This window comes from Hoplias malabaricus, chromosome X1 (genome assembly GCF_029633855.1).
Source record: "Hoplias malabaricus isolate fHopMal1 chromosome X1, fHopMal1.hap1, whole genome shotgun sequence".
NCBI classification, from domain to species: domain Eukaryota; kingdom Metazoa; phylum Chordata; class Actinopteri; order Characiformes; family Erythrinidae; genus Hoplias; species Hoplias malabaricus.
The window spans coordinates 2628864-2648171 of NC_089818.1; the positions used below are offsets into that span (position 1 = coordinate 2628864).

General features: G+C 40.5%; 1 protein-coding gene across 2 annotated transcripts in view; it reads right to left on the bottom strand.

The window, feature by feature from the left end:
• The window catches only part of LOC136675509 (bromodomain and WD repeat-containing protein 3-like), a 51657-nt gene extending 42610 nt beyond the window's left edge, over positions 1–9047 (bottom strand). For both annotated transcript variants that reach the window (XM_066652067.1, XM_066652066.1), the window contains exons 1-3: positions 8933–9047; positions 8675–8740; positions 8535–8593 (exon numbers count right to left, since the gene is read on the bottom strand). In XM_066652067.1, coding sequence (XP_066508164.1) covers positions 8535–8593; positions 8675–8711 — 96 coding nt within the window. In that variant the 5' untranslated portion in view covers positions 8712–8740; positions 8933–9047. The remainder of the gene's footprint in view (positions 1–8534; positions 8594–8674; positions 8741–8932) is intronic.
• Positions 9048–19308: the final 10261 nt, after the last annotated feature.

Here is a 19308-nt window from a genome sequence, read left to right on the forward strand (position 1 = left end):
ACGCCTACACCTTAATCACACACACACACCTAAACCTTAATCACACACACACACCTACACCTTAATGACACACACACACCTACACCTTAATGACACACACACCCATACATCTTAATCACACACACCCCTAAACCTTAATGACACACACACACGCCTACCTACACCTTAAACTCTCACACACACACACCTCTTAATCACACACCTACCTACACCTTAAATCACACACACACACCTAAATCACACACACACACACACACACTTTAATCACACACACACCTAAACCTTAATCACTCACACACATACCTACCTACACCTTAAACACACACACACCTCCTAATCACACACCCCTAAACCTTAATCACACACCCACAAACACCTACCTACACCTTAATCACACACACCTTAATCACACACACCCACACCTACATCTTAATCACACCTACCTACACCTTAAATCACACACACACCTACCTACACCTTTTAATCTCACACACACACCTACCTACACCTTAATCACACACACACACACCTAAACCTTAATCACTCACACACACCTACCTACACCTTAATCACACACACACACCTCTTAATCACACACACCTACACCACCCCTACATTTTAATCACACACACACATACACCTTAAATCACACACACACACCTACACCTTAATCACACACACACACCTAAACCTTAATGACACACACACACCTAAACCTTAATCACTCACACACAACTACCTACACCTTAAATCACACACACACCTCTTTCACACACACACACACCTAAACCTTAATCACTCACACGCCTTTATCTCACACACGCACCTTAATCACACACACACCTAAACCTTAATCACTCACACACATACCTACCTACACCTTAAACACACACACACTTCTTAATCACACACCCCTAAACCTTAATCACACACACACCTTAATCACACACCCCTAAACCTTAATCACACACACACCTTAAATCACACACACCTCTTAATCACACACACCCCTACATCTTAATCACACACACCTACACCTTAATCACCCACACACCCCTACATCTTAATCACCCACACCTTAATCACACGCACACACCTACACCTTAATCACACGCCTACACCTTAATCTCACACACCTACCTACATCTTAATCACACACACACCTACCTACACATTAATCACACACACACATAAACCTTAATCACACACACCTACCTACACCTAAACCTTAATCACACACACCGTTATCTAACACACACACCCCTTTCTCACACCCACCTACATCTTCACCACACACACCCACACCTACCTACACTTTAATCACACACACACCTTAATGACAAACACACCTACATCTTAATCTCACACACAAACACACACACACACCTACCTACACCTTAATTACACACACATCTACACCTTAATCACACACACACAAACAACCTACACCGTAATCACACGCACACCTACACCTTAATCACACACACAACCAACCTACACTTTAATCACACACACACAGACCTGCACCTTAATGACACACACACACCTTAATGACACACACTTACACCTACCTACACCTTAATCTCACACACACCTACACCTTAATCACACACACACACACCCCTACATCTTAATCACACACACCTACACCTTAATCACACACACCCCTACATTTTAATCACACACACCTTAAATCACACACGCACACCTACACCTTAATGATACACACACCTAAACCTTAACACACACACACGCCTACCTACACCTTAAACTCACACACACCTCTTAATCACACACACACACCTAAACCTTAATCACTCCCACACACACCTAAACCTTAATCACACACACATACATACACCTTAAATCACACACACACCTACACCTTAATCACACACACACACCCCTAAACCTTAATGACACACACACACGCCTACCTACACCTTATACTCACACACACACCTCTTAATCACACACACACACCTAAACCTTAATCACTCACACACACACACACCTAAACCTTAATCACTCACACACATACCTACCTACACCTTAAACACACACACACCTCCTAATCACACACCCCTAAACCTTAATCACACACCCCTAAACCTTAATCACACACACACCTAAACCTTAATCACACACACATATACCTACCTACACCTTAAACACACACACACATACCTCCTAATCACACACCCCTAAACCTTAATCACACACCCACGAACACCTACCTACACCTTAATCAAACACACCTCTTAATCACACACACACCCCTACATCTTAATCACACCCACCCACACCTACATCTTAATCACACACACCCCTACATCTTAATCACACACACCCACACCTACATCTTAATCACACATACCTACACCTTAATCACACACACACACCTTAATCACACACCTACCTACACCTTAAATCACACACACACTTACCTACACCTTAATCACACACACCCATAAACCTTAATCACACACACAAAAACACCTACCTACACCTTAATCTCCCACACACCTAAACCTTAATGACACACACACCTAAACCTTAATCACTCACACACACGCCTACCTACACCTTAATCACACACACCCCTAAACCTTAATCACACACCTAAACCTTAATCACTCACACACACGCCTACCTACACCTTAAACACACACACACCTCCTAATCACACACCCCTAAACCTTAATCACACACCCACGAACACCTACCTACACCTTAATCAAACACACCTCTTAATCACACACACACCCCTACATCTTAATCACACCCACCCACACCTACATCTTAATCACACACACCCACACCTACATCTTAATCACACACACACACACCTTAATCACACACCTACCTACACCTTAAATCACACACACCTACCTACACCTTTTAATCTCACACACACACTTACCTACACCTTAATCACACACACCCATAAACCTTAATCACACACACAAACACCTACCTACACCTTAATCACACACACACCCATAAACCTTAATCACACACACAAACACCTACCTACACCTTAATCACCCACACACCTAAACCTTAATGACACACACACCTAAACCTTAATCACTCACACACACGCCTACCTACACCTTAATCACACACACCCCTAAACCTTAATCACACACCTAAACCTTAATCACTCACACACACCAACCTACACCTTAATCACACATATACACACACCCCTACATCTTAATCTCACACACACCCCTACACCTTAATCACACATATACACACACCCCTACACCTTAAATCACACATACACCTTAATCTCACACACCTACCTACACCTTAATCACAAACACACCCACCCCTACACCTTAATCATACACACACTTACACCTTAATAACACACAACCCAACACCTTAATCACACACACCTACACCTTAATCACTGTCTCTCTCTCACACACACACACACACCTACACCTTAATCTCTCACACACACACCTAAACCTTAATCACTCACACACACACACACACACCTACCTACACCTTAATCACAGACATACAGCTCAATCACACACACACCTACACCTTAATCACACACCCCTAAATCTTAATCACTCACACACACCCCTACATCTTAATCACACACACACACCTACCTACACATTAATCACACACACCTCTTCATCTCACACACACACACACACCTTAATCACACATACACCTAAATCACACACACACACACACCTACACCTTAATCACTCACACACGCCTACACCTTATCACACACACACCTACACCTTAATCACACACACCTACACCTTAATCACACACACACACACGCCTACACCTTAATCACACACACACGCCTACACCTTAATCACACACACACACGCCTACACCTTAATCACACACACACACGCCTACACCTTAATCACACACACCTACACCCATACCTACACCTTAATCACACACACACACATACTTACACCCTAATCACTCACACACCTACATCTTAATCACTCACACATACATACACACCTACACCTTAAATCACACACATACCTACCTACACCTTAATGACCCACACACACCTACATCTTAATCACACACCTCTACCTACACCTTAATCACACACACACACCTTAATCACACACATCTCTTAATCACACACACACACCTAAACCTTAATCACACACACCTACCTACACCTTAAATCACACACACACCTACCTACATCTTAATCACAAACACACACACACACCTCTTAATCACACTCACCCCTACATCTTAATCACACCTACACCCCTACACCTTAATCACACACACACATACACCTTAATCACACACACACATACACCTTAATCACACACACACATACACCTTAATCACACACACACATACACCTTAATCACACACACACACACACCTTAATAACAAACACACCTACATCTTAATTACACACACACCTACCTACACCTTAATCACACACACCTCTTAATCACACACATACATAACTACACCTTAAATCACACACACACACACACAAACCTTAATCTCTCTCACACACAAACACACAAACCTTAATCTCTCAAACACATAAACACCTTAATGACTCACAGACACACCTAAACCTTAATCTCTCACACACACAAACACCTTAATGAGACACACACACACCCCTACATCTTAATCCCTCATACCTACACCTTAATCACACACACCCCTAAACCTTAATCTCTCACACACACACACACATGACACACACACACACACCCCTACATCTTAATCCCTCATACCTACACCTTAATCACACACACACACACCTCAATCACACACCCCTAAACCTTAATCACACACCTAAACCTTAATTACTCACACACACACACACCTAAACCTTAATCACACACACCCCTACATCTTAATCACACACACACACACCTAAACCTTAATGACACACACACCCCTAAACCTTAATCACACACCTAAACCTTAATCACTCTCACACACACACACCTACCTACACCTTAATCACACACACCTAAACCTTAATCACACACCTAAACCTTAATCACTCACACACACACACACCTACCTACACCTTAATCACACACACACACCTACCTACACCTTAATCACACACACACACCTACCTACACCTTAATCACACACACACACCTACCTACACCTTAATCACACACACACACACACCTACACCTTAATGACACACACACACACACACACCTAAACCTTAATCACTCACACACACGCCTACCTACACCTTAAACTCACACACACACACCTCTTAATCACACACACACACACCTAAACCTTAATGACACACACACCCCTAAACCTTAATCTCACACACACACACACACACCTCTTAATCACACACGCCTACACCTTAATCACACACACACACACACACACACACAAACCTTAATCACACACACCCCTACATTTTAATCACACACACACACACCTTAAATCACACACACACACCTACACCTTAATGACACACACACACGCCTACCTACACCTTAAACTCACACACACACACCTAAACCTTAATCACTCACACACACACGCACACCTACACCTTAATCACACACACACCTAAATCACACACACACACACACACACACAACTACACCTACACCTTAATCACACATACACACACACCTTAATAACACATACACACACACCTACACCTTAATCACACACACACACCTACACCTTAATCACACACACACACACCCCTAAACCTTAATATCACACACACACACCCCTAAACCTTAATATCACACATATACACACACCCCTACACCTTAATCACACCTACACCTTAATCACACACATACACCTACATCTTAATCACACATACACCTTAATCACACACACACACCTACACCTTAATCACACACACACACACACCTACACCTTAATATCACACACACACGCCTACACCTTAATATCACACACACACACGCCTACACCTTAATTACACATATACACACACCCCTACACCTTAATCTCACACACCCCTACACCTTAATCACACACACACCTTAATCACACACACCTTAATCACACACACACACACACCTTAATCACACACACCTACATCACACACCTACACCTTAATCACACACACACACCTACACCTTAATCACACACACACACCTACACCTTAATCACACACACACACACACCCCTACACCTTAATCACACACACACCCCTACACCTTAATCACACACACACCCCTACACCTTAATCACACACACACACACACCCCTACACCTTAATCACACACACACTCCCCTACACCTTAATCACACACACACCCCTACACCTTAATTACACATATACACACACACGCCTACACCTTAATCACACACACACCTACACCTTAATCACACACACACACACACACACACACACCTACACCTTAATCACACACACACACCCCTACACCTTAATCACACACACACACCTACACCTTAATCACACACACACACCCCTACACCTTAATCACACACACACACACCCCTACACCTTAATATCACACACACACACCCCTACACCTTAATCACACACACCCCTACACCTTAATCACACACACCCCTACACCTTAATCACACACACCCCTACACCTTAATCACCACCTTAATCACACACACACACACACACACACCCTAATCACACACACACACACCTACACCCTAATCACACACACACACACCTACACCCTAATCACACATATACACAAACACCCCTACACCTTAATCACACATATACACACACCCCTACACCTTAATCACACATATACACACACCCCTACACCTTAATCACACATATACACACACCCCTACACCTTAATCACACATATACACACACCCCTACACCTTAATCACACCTACACCTTAATCACACACACACCCCCCTACACCTTAATCACACACACACACCCCTACACCTTAATCACACACACACCCCTACACCTTAATCACACACACACCTACACCTTAATCACACCCACACACCCCTACACCTTAATCACACACATACACCCCTACACCTTAATCACACACATACACCCCTACACCTTAATCACACACACCCCTACACCTTAATCACACACACACACCCCTAAATCACACACATACACCCCTACACCTTAATCACACACATACACCCCTACACCTTAATCACACACACACACCCCTACACCTTAATCACACCTACACCTTAATCACACACACACACCCCTACACCTTAATCACACACACACACCCCTACACCTTAATCACACACACACACCCCTACACCTTAATCACACACACACCTACACCTTAAATCACACACACACCTACACCTTAAATCACACACATACACCCCTACACCTTAATCACACACATACACCCCTACACCTTAATCACACACATACACCCCTACACCTTAATCACACACATACACCCCTACACCTTAATCACACACATACACCCCTACACCTTAATCACACACACACCCCCCTACACCTTAATCACACACACACCTACACCTTAATCACACACATACACCCCTACACCTTAATCACACACATACACCCCTACACCTTAATCACACACATACACCCCTACACCTTAATCACACACATACACCCCTACACCTTAATCACACACACACCCCCCTACACCTTAATCACACCTACACCTTAATCACACACACACCCCCCTACACCTTAATCACACACACACCCCCCTACACCTTAATCACACACACACCCCCCTACACCTTAATCACACACATACACCCCTACACCTTAATCACACACATACACCCCTACACCTTAATCACACACATACACCCCTACACCTTAATCACACACCCCCCCCCCTACACCTTAATCACACACACCCCCCCCTACACCTTAATCACACACACCCCCCCCTACACCTTAATCACACACACACCCCCCTACACCTTAATCACACACACACACCCCTACACCTTAATCACACACATACACCCCTACACCTTAATCACACACATACACCCCTACACCTTAATCACACACATACACCCCTACACCTTAATCACACACACCCCCCCCTACACCTTAATCACACACACACCCCCCTACACCTTAATCACACACACACCCCCCTACACCTTAATCACACACACACCCCCCTACACCTTAATCACACACATCTTAATCATACACACACTTACACCTTAATAACTCACATCCCAACACCTTAATAACACACACCTACACCTTAATCACTGTCTCTCTCTCTCACACACACACACACCTTAATCTCACACACCCACCCCTACACCTTAATCACACACACACACGTACCCCTTAATCACACACCTATCTAAATCACACACGTTAATAACACACCTGCCTACATATTAATCACACACAGTCACTCACTCGAAAAAAAAAAAAAACACACACACACACACCTTAATCCCACACAGTCCAGCACCAAACATACTCCACAATAAACAATTTAATGAAACCTACACAGACACAACCCACCTGTGCCGCGGTCCGGCAGGGTCCGGTGCTCAGGAACCGAGAGATGAGAAAATACAGCTCTACACAAGCAACACAAACACGGGATTTAAACCGGGTTTATTAAACACCGTCGATTTATCTCTGAAACAACCTGAACTCACCCGACTCCAGCGGAGAAACCGCCCTACTCCTGTCCATATTCTCGGCTGCGGCTCGGGAAATTATTCCTGTAAAACCGAGTTTATTTCAGAGAGATTTCGGCAGAAAAGTGAAATTCTGTTCAGTTTGGTCTCGGCCCTGGAGCAGGCCTCAGCTACACACAACACAGGAAACAGGGGGTGGGGAAATAAAAGTCCCCCAAACAAAGACAATACACATTAAATGCCGTGGTGTAAAAATCTACATCCTTAACAATTCACCTTCGCTCTCAGGAACAGAACCGCCGCGTCGGCCTCCATCTCTCCGATTTAAATCCGAATTCAGCTCCGAATCTCACAAGGTCGACCAGCGAGCAAGTCGATGACGTCACTGGCCCGTCAATGTGCGGGACTCCGGGTCTGACCAGTTTTATACCCCCAACACCCACAAATACACAGTCTTTCTCACACACTTCCAGCTCTTTTCAGGCACAATGTATTTCCTTCAGGAAATGCAAATCCATTTATAGTGCTTGAGAAGCAATATATTGTTATTCCTAATCTTATATTTTATTATAGTTCTTGAAAAGCACTATGTTGTCATTACTTTTCTGATTATATTTTAATATTATTATTATTATTCCTCATCTTCTTATATTATTATTATTATTATTATTATTATTATTATATTACTTGAAAAACACTGTTTTTATTCATCTTATATATTATTATTAATTTGGCTTGTCAAAGCCAAATTACTGTTCTTCGAAATCTTATTATTATTCTCTTTTTTCTTTTCTTCTTATGTTCTGCGCTCAAAATGTAAAATGCTGCTCCTCCTATATTATTCAACCTAGAACCACAAAACTATACCAACTTGAGTTGCTTGCGATCCAACTTATGTATTTCAAATATGATCCCATGGTGTTACGTTTATAGAACAATCTATCTAATGCTACCTTTAAAATGCCACAAGCTTAAAAAGCCAATATATTTTGACTGCCACCTTAATAAAAAAATCCACATTAAAAATGCCCATTTTATTTAGACTTTCACCTCAAATAAATGACAATTTCAAATAATCCTTAAAACCTTAAAATGACCATTATTCTGACTGAAATCTTAAAAATAAATCAACATTTTAAAAAATCCACCTTGGAAAAATGGTCATTTAAATGTTTTAATGTGACTGGCAAAATATAATGGTAAACTTTTTAAGGTGGTGTTTATTTTAATGTGACTGTTTCTATGAAGTTGTCACTTATTGTGGAAGCCTAAATAAAATAGCAGTTTTTAACCCTTTCATGCATGAATTATGACAATGTTAACCAGGATTTTTTTCCAAAACAATTTTATGCTCCATTCAGTCTAATAAAAACTATTGTTTAAAAAATTATAATTTAAACGCAGTCATTTAAGAGATGTTCATGTTTCCTCTCAGGTGGACAGCATACGTTTGGCCATTCAGCACAAATTACTTGGGGAAATGCACTATAGAGGTATTATTGTGATTGTTGGTGATATAGCATGTAAAGTTCACATGGAACTGGTGGCACTGAGCACGCATTAACAGTGCCAGTGGGGCTAGGTACAGCCTTAGTCACCAGTGAGGCCAGTGTGGATTATGGTTGTTCATGTTAAAGGGTAAGGTAGGACTGTAAAGCGGATTGGAGTGGGCGTGCGTCTGGGAGCCATACTTCAATGTTGAGCCTTCTGGAGTTGTCATGGGCTTAATTCAACAAAACACTGATGAGGGGATATGCCTACCTGATGACCCCTGTGAAGAGCTAGTGATAAAGTGGGTGGTTTGGGTACTCATGGGCTGGGCTCAATGACTAACCGTAATTGTTAAGGATAGCTTGTTGCTGATCAGATCTTAAATGGCCACAACAAACTTAGTGTTGAGATGTAGGATTCAAAAAGCAGAAATTTTGTGGCTGCAGGTAGGAAGAGAGTGTGGTGGGCCCTATGTGAAGCTTTATTGGATTGGCATAGGATATTTTACATCTTTTCCTGTGTATAATTATAATGATTAATTATTCAGCCCTAATCCTCAGGATTGAACAGTTGTGTCCAAGATCTTCAGGCCATCGAGCACTCTCTCCAGGCCACGGTGTTCAGGAACAGATCAGAACTGACTCTTCACAAACACATGGTCTTCTCCGTTATTACAGGTTTATTATAAAAACCAATCACAAAAACACAGCTCAAATACAACATTCACAAACAAAAACGTTTATTTTCTCAGTAAAGAAATTATTCCAAAGCTCACTGAGCCCTTTATATAGACAACACTAAAAAACTACTTTATTTGCCACATTCATCAAATCACTGCCTTTACAGCTGAGCAAATTACTGCATATTCTAATTACAGAAAATGATACTGCAGTGTTTCAGAACAATTAAATGGATGTATCAGGGAAATAAACCCAGTGACACTGAAGTGAGTGAAGCTCTAGCTTCAGCCTGAAACAGAACTGATAAGGTTAATAGTCGATTAAGGGTAGCACAGATCATTAACAGCTGATCATCAGAAACACGTCACATTAACAATTCGCTCATACATCCATGAAAGTTCAGCTCATGCTTAGATAAAACATAGACACGGTAACTTCCGGAACATAGTGAACCAGCAGATAATGTTAAACACAGGAAATTTTATTCAACTTAACTGAACATCAAATGTATTGTTTTATGTCCAATCAGAGCAGGATATATATATATATATATACATACAATTTCTCTGATATGTTCTTATGAGTGACTTTTTTTTAAGTCACTCATAAGAACATATCAGAGAAATTGTGACTGAAAACAGTATCAGAAGAAAAAAAATATCTGTATATTTTATCATTTATCATTTTGAACTGTGTACAATTAAAAAGCATAATACAAGTCCAGGGGCGGCATGGTGTAGGACTTACGTTGTGCGCTGCCCATCGCTTTTCATCGGAGAAAAAGAAAAAAAAAAGAAGAAAATATAGCCGCAATATGAGCTGTCCTGAGATAATAGGGGCTTTTGGGGAAGTTTGTGTAGTGTTTATAAGGTGTTCCATGCTGTTCTGGCATCTCTTTGGAGGTGTAGCATGAGATGGAGGAGTAGCGGATGACAGAGACAGCATAGAGCACAGAAGTCACTCTGGAGTTGCACTCTGGTTTCTCACCCTAATGTTTAGGACCCCCAAACAGCAGATATGATGTGGAGTAGCTTGTACTCGAGTCAGTCATCAGTGGACAGAAGACACTCTCTGCTGGCAGTGTTTGGTTGTGGACTACTCTCTGTCCAGCAGTGATGCTGAGGGATTTAAAATGCCAACACCTGAGTCATACCTGCTGTATGGAGGTATGGGTGTCCAGACCATTGAAGAGCAGGGTGAAAGCGAGCAGTCTTTGCAGAGCAGGAGCGTAGCATATGACAGTTCCTGATACAGGAGCCACACTTTAATATAGATTTTGTAGTGCTTTAAAATGTGATCATTGGTGCTCTGGATTGTAAGAAGAAGGGGTAGTAGATGAGTGGGTGAATTTCTGGTCTGCAGGCAGGTGAACATGGGGCTTGGGTTACAGAGACAGCACAGAGCACAGAACTGAATCTGGAATTTCACCCTGGATTCTGACCCAATGTTCAGGACATCCACAAAGTATATTTAATAAGGGTGGTGGATAATTCTCAGCACTGCAGTGACACTGACATTGTGGTGATAGGTCAGTGTTTGTAGTGCTCTTATGAGTGGATAAGACACAGCAGTGCTGCTAGAGATTTTAACACCTGTGTCAACTCACTGTCCACACTGAGATACATATATTTTATTGGTCAAACTTATAGACATAAATTCAGACACAGTTGCTCATACAATCTCAGCATTGTAGTGACACTGACATTGTGATGCTATGTCAGTGTTTATTGTGCTCTCATGAGTGGATCAGACAGAACAGTGCTGCTGGATAATTTTAAAACCTGTTTCCACTCACTGTCTACACAGTTACACACACATACTCTGTTGGTCCACATTATAGATAAAAAAGGCAGAGACAGTAGGTCATACATTTGTAGCATATCTGCTGTGTGTGTGTCCTGACCATTGAAGCACATGTGAAAGGGAGCAATGAAAGTATGCAGAGCAAGAGGTGCACCACTTTCTGTAAAGTGCTCCTTCGGACAGTGGAGCTGAAAACTTGGACACTGAAACAAAAATAAGGAACCAGTCATGATGTTATTGTTGATTTGTTTAGATATGCTTTCAATTGTCTCTGTCCTCTGGCCCTCTCTGACTGGCAGGGGGGAGGGGAGGGGGAGAGGTGAGAGTTTGTGTGTGAGAAGGAGAGGGAGGGGCTGAGGGTATAGTGAGTCTGCAGGTGTGGGTATAAATGAGATATAACGGACATATATTTGATCAAGAACTAGTCCTTGGATCAAAACCCAATATAGACATATGTGGTATCATGAGAATCGTAAGAACCTGAACTTTAGTAATTATCAAAAAAATGTGGAACTTTCATTACTGTGTGATTGCAGCCTCTGCTTAAATAGAGATGTGCAGCTTGCCGTTGAAACATCACGTAAAAAACAGCTATAACTCAAAAATGCTTTAGGCATATGTTATGAAAATGCACAAGGTCCTTTTCCATGATGTTCAGAATATATCTATCTCATTGTGCTGGTACTGCATCTCTAGGTGGCGGTGTAATCAATTATTAACCTGTGCAACCATTTGCTGTCTAATTGTAGCGCCCCCTTTCTATGCAATGTGGTCACATTTGGCACACTACTTCAGAGTAATGACGTACATATGTGTACCAAGTTGTGTTTGATTTGGGTGAAGTTTGTTGTAGTTATAGCTCAAAGAGTGCATTGAGGCCCGCCCATGCATATTTGTTAAATAACTGCCACAACAGCGTGTCAAAAGTTCTAGATTATTTTGATAATTATTTACCTACAGTCTATACAGACTTCAAAAATACCAGTTGTTTATTGATAAGACAAATTTCCAGGGAGGAGTGCGAAAAGCTCCATTTTCACATACCTGACTATTGTGGATAAAGTATGCCTTTTTTGACAATAGATGTAATTGCAAAGTTGTAAGGCAATTTGCAGAGTATGAAATAAAGCAAACTGCTTGTCAATATGTTTATATTTCGCTGAGATATTCCATATTTGCATGTTAAAAAATTGAATTGCGCCCCCTAGTGGCTATAGTTATGAAACTTTTTATGTGCTCAGGAAGTGGGGCCAAGTGTCATGATGATAGGACCTTGTTAAGGTCATGAAACAGCTGCTGAAATTTGATTGGCCGATGGTGGACACGTTTTTTCGAATATGACATCATCGTCATAGAATCTAAGTCAGCTCATCACACACTACATGCATACCAAGCGGCATGTCAATGGGACAATCCTGTGAAACGTAACAAATTTTTTGTTGTTATAGCGCCCCCTAGGCTTGCAGTTGCACAACCAAGTACTCATGTCTTCCGGCCCTTATAGGGATCAAGCATGTGAAGTATCGTAACATTTGGAGAAAGCGTTTGCGAGTTATGGCTGTATTTGTCTGATTTTTGGAATGCGAGCTCTACCCCTGTATTTAGGCGGAGTCTGGAAGCAAAGCAGTGATGAAATTCCAACTTTTTTTGGATAATTATTAAAGTTCAGGTTCTTAGGATTCTGCTGATACCACAGATGTCCATATTGGGTACATTACCAGAGACTAGTTCGTGCTCAAAAATGTGTGCGATTTTGCATATTATGCAAATTAGCTCAAAATCTAAGTAGGCGGAGCTTATGGGTTCTTGAGGCTTTTTTGTAGGGTCTGACCTGAGGAATCAGGGAAAAAAAGAATTTCGTCTCTACGCCACACGGGGTAGGAGATATAGGGAGCGACGCGGAACGCGTCACTATAGCGCCACCATCAGGCTGATCGGGCTGATTTTTTGCGCCTGAGTAGCGGGAGGGTTTACTACCAGTTGACCAAACGACAAGTCTGTAGGACCTACGGTTTGGGCTGCCCATCGCGTTTCATCGGAGAAAAAGAAGAAGAAAAAAAAAAAAAAAAGAAAAAAAAAAAAAAAGCAGAAAAAACAGAACAAAAACAATAGGGCTCCAGCACTTGCAGTGCTTGGACCCCTAATAAAACATTAAAAACTAGTCGCGGCTCTTATTCTATAGCCCCGAGCTCACAGATCATTTGCGTCTTCCGAAGCCAATCAGCAGCCAGGAACGCTCTCCGACTCACCTCCAGTATCTGATTGGATCAAATAGTCAAGCGACAAAATTTTAAACCGAAACAAATCAACGAGTGGTGAAGCTGGCTGTCAATCACAGATCCCACGGCCGCTATTGGCGAAAACGTTTCCATTTGCCGTTTGAAACTCCCGAGCGACAAAGTTGTTTATTTGCAATTGCTCCTACAGTTCAGTTCAAAGCGCCCTCCAGCAATTGACACTTTTCCACATTTTTACAGCTACTGGAAAAAAAAACCATCTTCTGACCAGTTATTGAACATATATTTACCCTCACCAGCCCTAAATATACTGTTCTTTTGCATATTGCAGTTACGTCATCTGACGGTATGTTAGTGACCATGTAAATCACACTAAATTTATCTGTACCTTATATACAAACAACATTTGATCTTAAAACAGTACATTTTACATATATGCACACAATGTCTTAGGTATCATATTGGTAACCGTTTCATGTAATAAATTTCTGAGACCATGCAGAACTTGAAAAATCATGTGAACTCTCATTGAAAGTGATGGGTGATTTTTCTTCACCTTACTGCTACAGATACAGCAGCATTTGACAGCAGTATATATATATATATATATGTTTAACAGTTAATATTTCCTATTTTTTCCACATCAAAAATAATTCAACTGAGGTTCCAGATAAAATAATCAGTTTACCTAGACAAATCAGTGTGTTTATTAGGGGACACCACATTGTGTTATTTTAAAAGATAGTGAGCTGAAATATTTGTATGCCCGGTTATGGATAAAATATTGTTTTCTGTATTTAAAATAACACAATGACACCAATGTTTAAAACGTCTTGTCTTATTTAAAGCAATACTATGTAGCGTTTTACCTAAAAATAACAGCTTCAAAATCGTTATGATACACTGATGGGTAGTAAGGAGAGCTGCATATTGAAAAAGTGTAAAGAAGAGTGATGAAAGTAGGAGAGCATATTTTAAGGAAAGAATGTATCTATACATACATGCTTTAAACAATGACATGATTCTTTTGTGGAAACTGAACCAAAGCCAGGTTTTCATGCTTATAAGTTGGGAAACATTGTCAGATTTAGGTCAGGTCAGACAGATTCCTGTGTCACAATGCTACACACAGAACTGCAGAGCTTTGGACACCAACACATTTAACACAAATCTGAATCAGCTAATTTGGGCTGTGTTTCCCAACAGATTCCTAAGTAAGTTTGAGTCTACTTACTCAAAAATGAACAACTCACCCAAACCAATATTACATAATAATATATATAATAATATTGAGTTGGAGCCCCTAAAGTCTTATTGTGGAAAAATATTATATACAGATTTAATTCGTTCCCTCAATTTTATAATCCATACCCTCAATTTAAAAATTATTTTCAGACAGACATGACATAGGCTTGACACAAGCGTTTGATCTCCTGTTCATTCCTTATTTACACGTTACAACTATGTGTTTATAAACTAAAACAATGATAGTTCAGGTGACATGATATGTCATTCTCAAACAAATTATTCAGTGAAATCCAATTTATCTGCTATTGTCATTACTTATCAATTACCACATGAAGATAAAATAAAACCTAACGGGGCTTCTCAACTGAGGAAAATGACAATATCATGCAATACTTTTTATCGTCCACAAGAGGGTCCTAAGATTGAATTTGACACCTCATTCAATATTTGACACTTCGGGGTTTTGTGACCTTGTAAGTCCATTATTGCTTTTCAGAACCTACTATTGCCCAATATGTCATGTCCATAACACAATGCATGCAATGTATGTTTGTAATTAATTAATATTCACATTATACTACTCCAATTGAAAGTGGATAGTTCCAGCTTTCATATTTTTTTATGTTTTTATTCATTTTATAAAACATTCATTCTTGGAAAAAAATGACAATGGCAGATTAATTGGATTTAATTGAATAGTTTGTTTGAGAATGAGATTTTGGCTGTGTCTATGTGCCGCACAACAGGAGCCCACTGTCCCACCTCCAGCTGAATGTGCTGCTCCAAACACACTCAGCTAAAACAAATGGAGTTTTGTCTGATTAAAAATATTCACTCCCTCCTCTAACTATTAATGTTTAACATGGCCGTAATGTGTAAATAAAGAATGAACAGGAGAGATCAAATGCTATATATATATATATATAAAATGGACTGTCATTTAAGGTTTTAAGGGTTATTTGAAGTGGCCATTTATTTAAGGTGGAAGTCTCATTTAAATGGGCATTTTTTAAGTGGAATTTTTTTAAGGATGAATTTTTAAAAGGGAGGGTCCCAGGCCCCATAGACTTCAATGTATTTTTTGATCGGGTGTGCACAACATTTTTTAAAACGCTTGTTTGTTTTTACACTGCCATAAAACAAACAATTCTTGCTCAATCTGCAAAGTTGCACCAAATCAATTGCCGAAGGGTTCTCTCTTGTACCATGTGATTAGTTTTTTAATGTGGGGTACGGTTTTCATATAACGCTTGTTCAAACAGGACATCGTCTTCTTGCAGGAAATCTATAGCAGAACTTTCCGAAACACTGACATTTAACTGTCAGTCTCACACAGACACTCAGACAATACACACAGACTCATAGAGCCTAATGAATAGGAATAACAGTATATCCCACTGACAAAAGGAAGCCCCAGATATATGTGGCTGGATTCTTAAGGTGGAATGTAAAATTCCAGCAGCAGTTTATTGAACAAAATAGGTTCAATGGAAAGAACCAAGGTTCCAAGAATCAGGAACGGAACTGATTCAAGAACCAGAGTTCATTTGTTGGAAAAGCGCTATGGCTGACAGCAACAAATTAGTGTTCCGATTGGTTAAATAAACCTCATGATCTGATTGGTCCAGCTAAAGCTTTCCTATTGGTCCATCAATTGGCAAACAAAACAGGGTCTTAAATCCGCAACTGCAAAAAGAGATTCGCACACACAGCAGAGAAGGTGGATGTGTGGATTTTTCCACCACATTCAAAAACATTTGAAACCTTAAAAAGGTTTGCTCTTGCACATTTTAAGCCATTTGAGAAGGTACTGATTCACACTGTCAGGAACGAGGGGCGGATTGAGGGAGGCGGACGCACTCGCTAAAACACAGCTTTTTAATAAAGGAGAATAACAAAACAAAGATACATTAACATAACGAAAACAAACAGGGAGCTAACCAGGCTAAACTAAACAAGGGAAGCTAAACAGTGCAAACGGGACTGACAGACTAAAGAGAAAACGAAGGAACGAGAGAGGAAAAGAAACTACGACACGAAACAACGACTAGGGAAACAGACACGGAGAAGCTGTGGAGACAGACGGACAGACTCGAAAACACGACCGACTAGACATGAGAAATGTGAAAGGAGAAATGTACGTACAAACAGGACGTGACACAAGAGGGCTTAAATACAGACACAAACGAGACACACCTGGACAGATAACGAGGACGGGTTAACACATGACACGGACGAGGAGGCGGGACGAGGGCGGAGACAAGGACATAAACAAAACATAGCCATGTGCTAAAAGCACATGGCCGGGGACAACAGACATGACAGGACGAAGGCGTGACACACACATTCACGACATTTGATTTACAAATGCAAATCTTTTTTTCATATTTGTGAATTTAAATTATTATTGAAGTTGTTGTTGTTTTAAATTTGTGCATTCCAGTACATTTATGGATTTTAGTTTTACGTGTATGTAGTTGCTCAAATGCAGTTACAAAGTCCGTTACATTTGTGAGTATTGTTTCACAAAATCTTTTTGACCATTTTTTGACACCATAGGAATGAGCTATCACCATGAGGAAGTTAGCTACATTGCCACAATGTATTTATTATTATTATTATTATTATTATTTCATTACTATTATTTCAAACAGAAGTTGAATTGATATTTGGTTAAAAAGATATTTGGTTGCATTTACAGATTAGATTATGTTTTTAGTGTAATTAATGAACACTGTTTTTGTGTGTGGGGTGGCATTTTTCTATGTTTGTTAGGACAAGATGTCCTTGCAAAGATAAGAGTTTCTTACATTTTGTTTTACTGTCTGGACACTTTATTGGTCCTCTCAACTTTTTTACAATTGGTATTTTCATGTGAAAAATAAGAGTAAACAGGTCTATTTTTGGTTACTGTAGTTAATGTTAGGTAGTGTTATTTAGCATCATTTATCATTGGGGGTAAATAAAATTTAGAAGCGGCATATAGAATTGCTGGGTGTGACTGTGCATGCACCTGGATCGATACACAGACTCTCACAAATATTGTAAGTACGAAAATAACATCTTTTAAAACATTGGTCTTTGAATACAATGTATTCAATGTACAGGGTGGGCCATTTATATGGATACACCTTAATAAAATGGGAATGGGGATCCAAAATGGCCACCATGGTCACCACCCATCTTGAAAAGT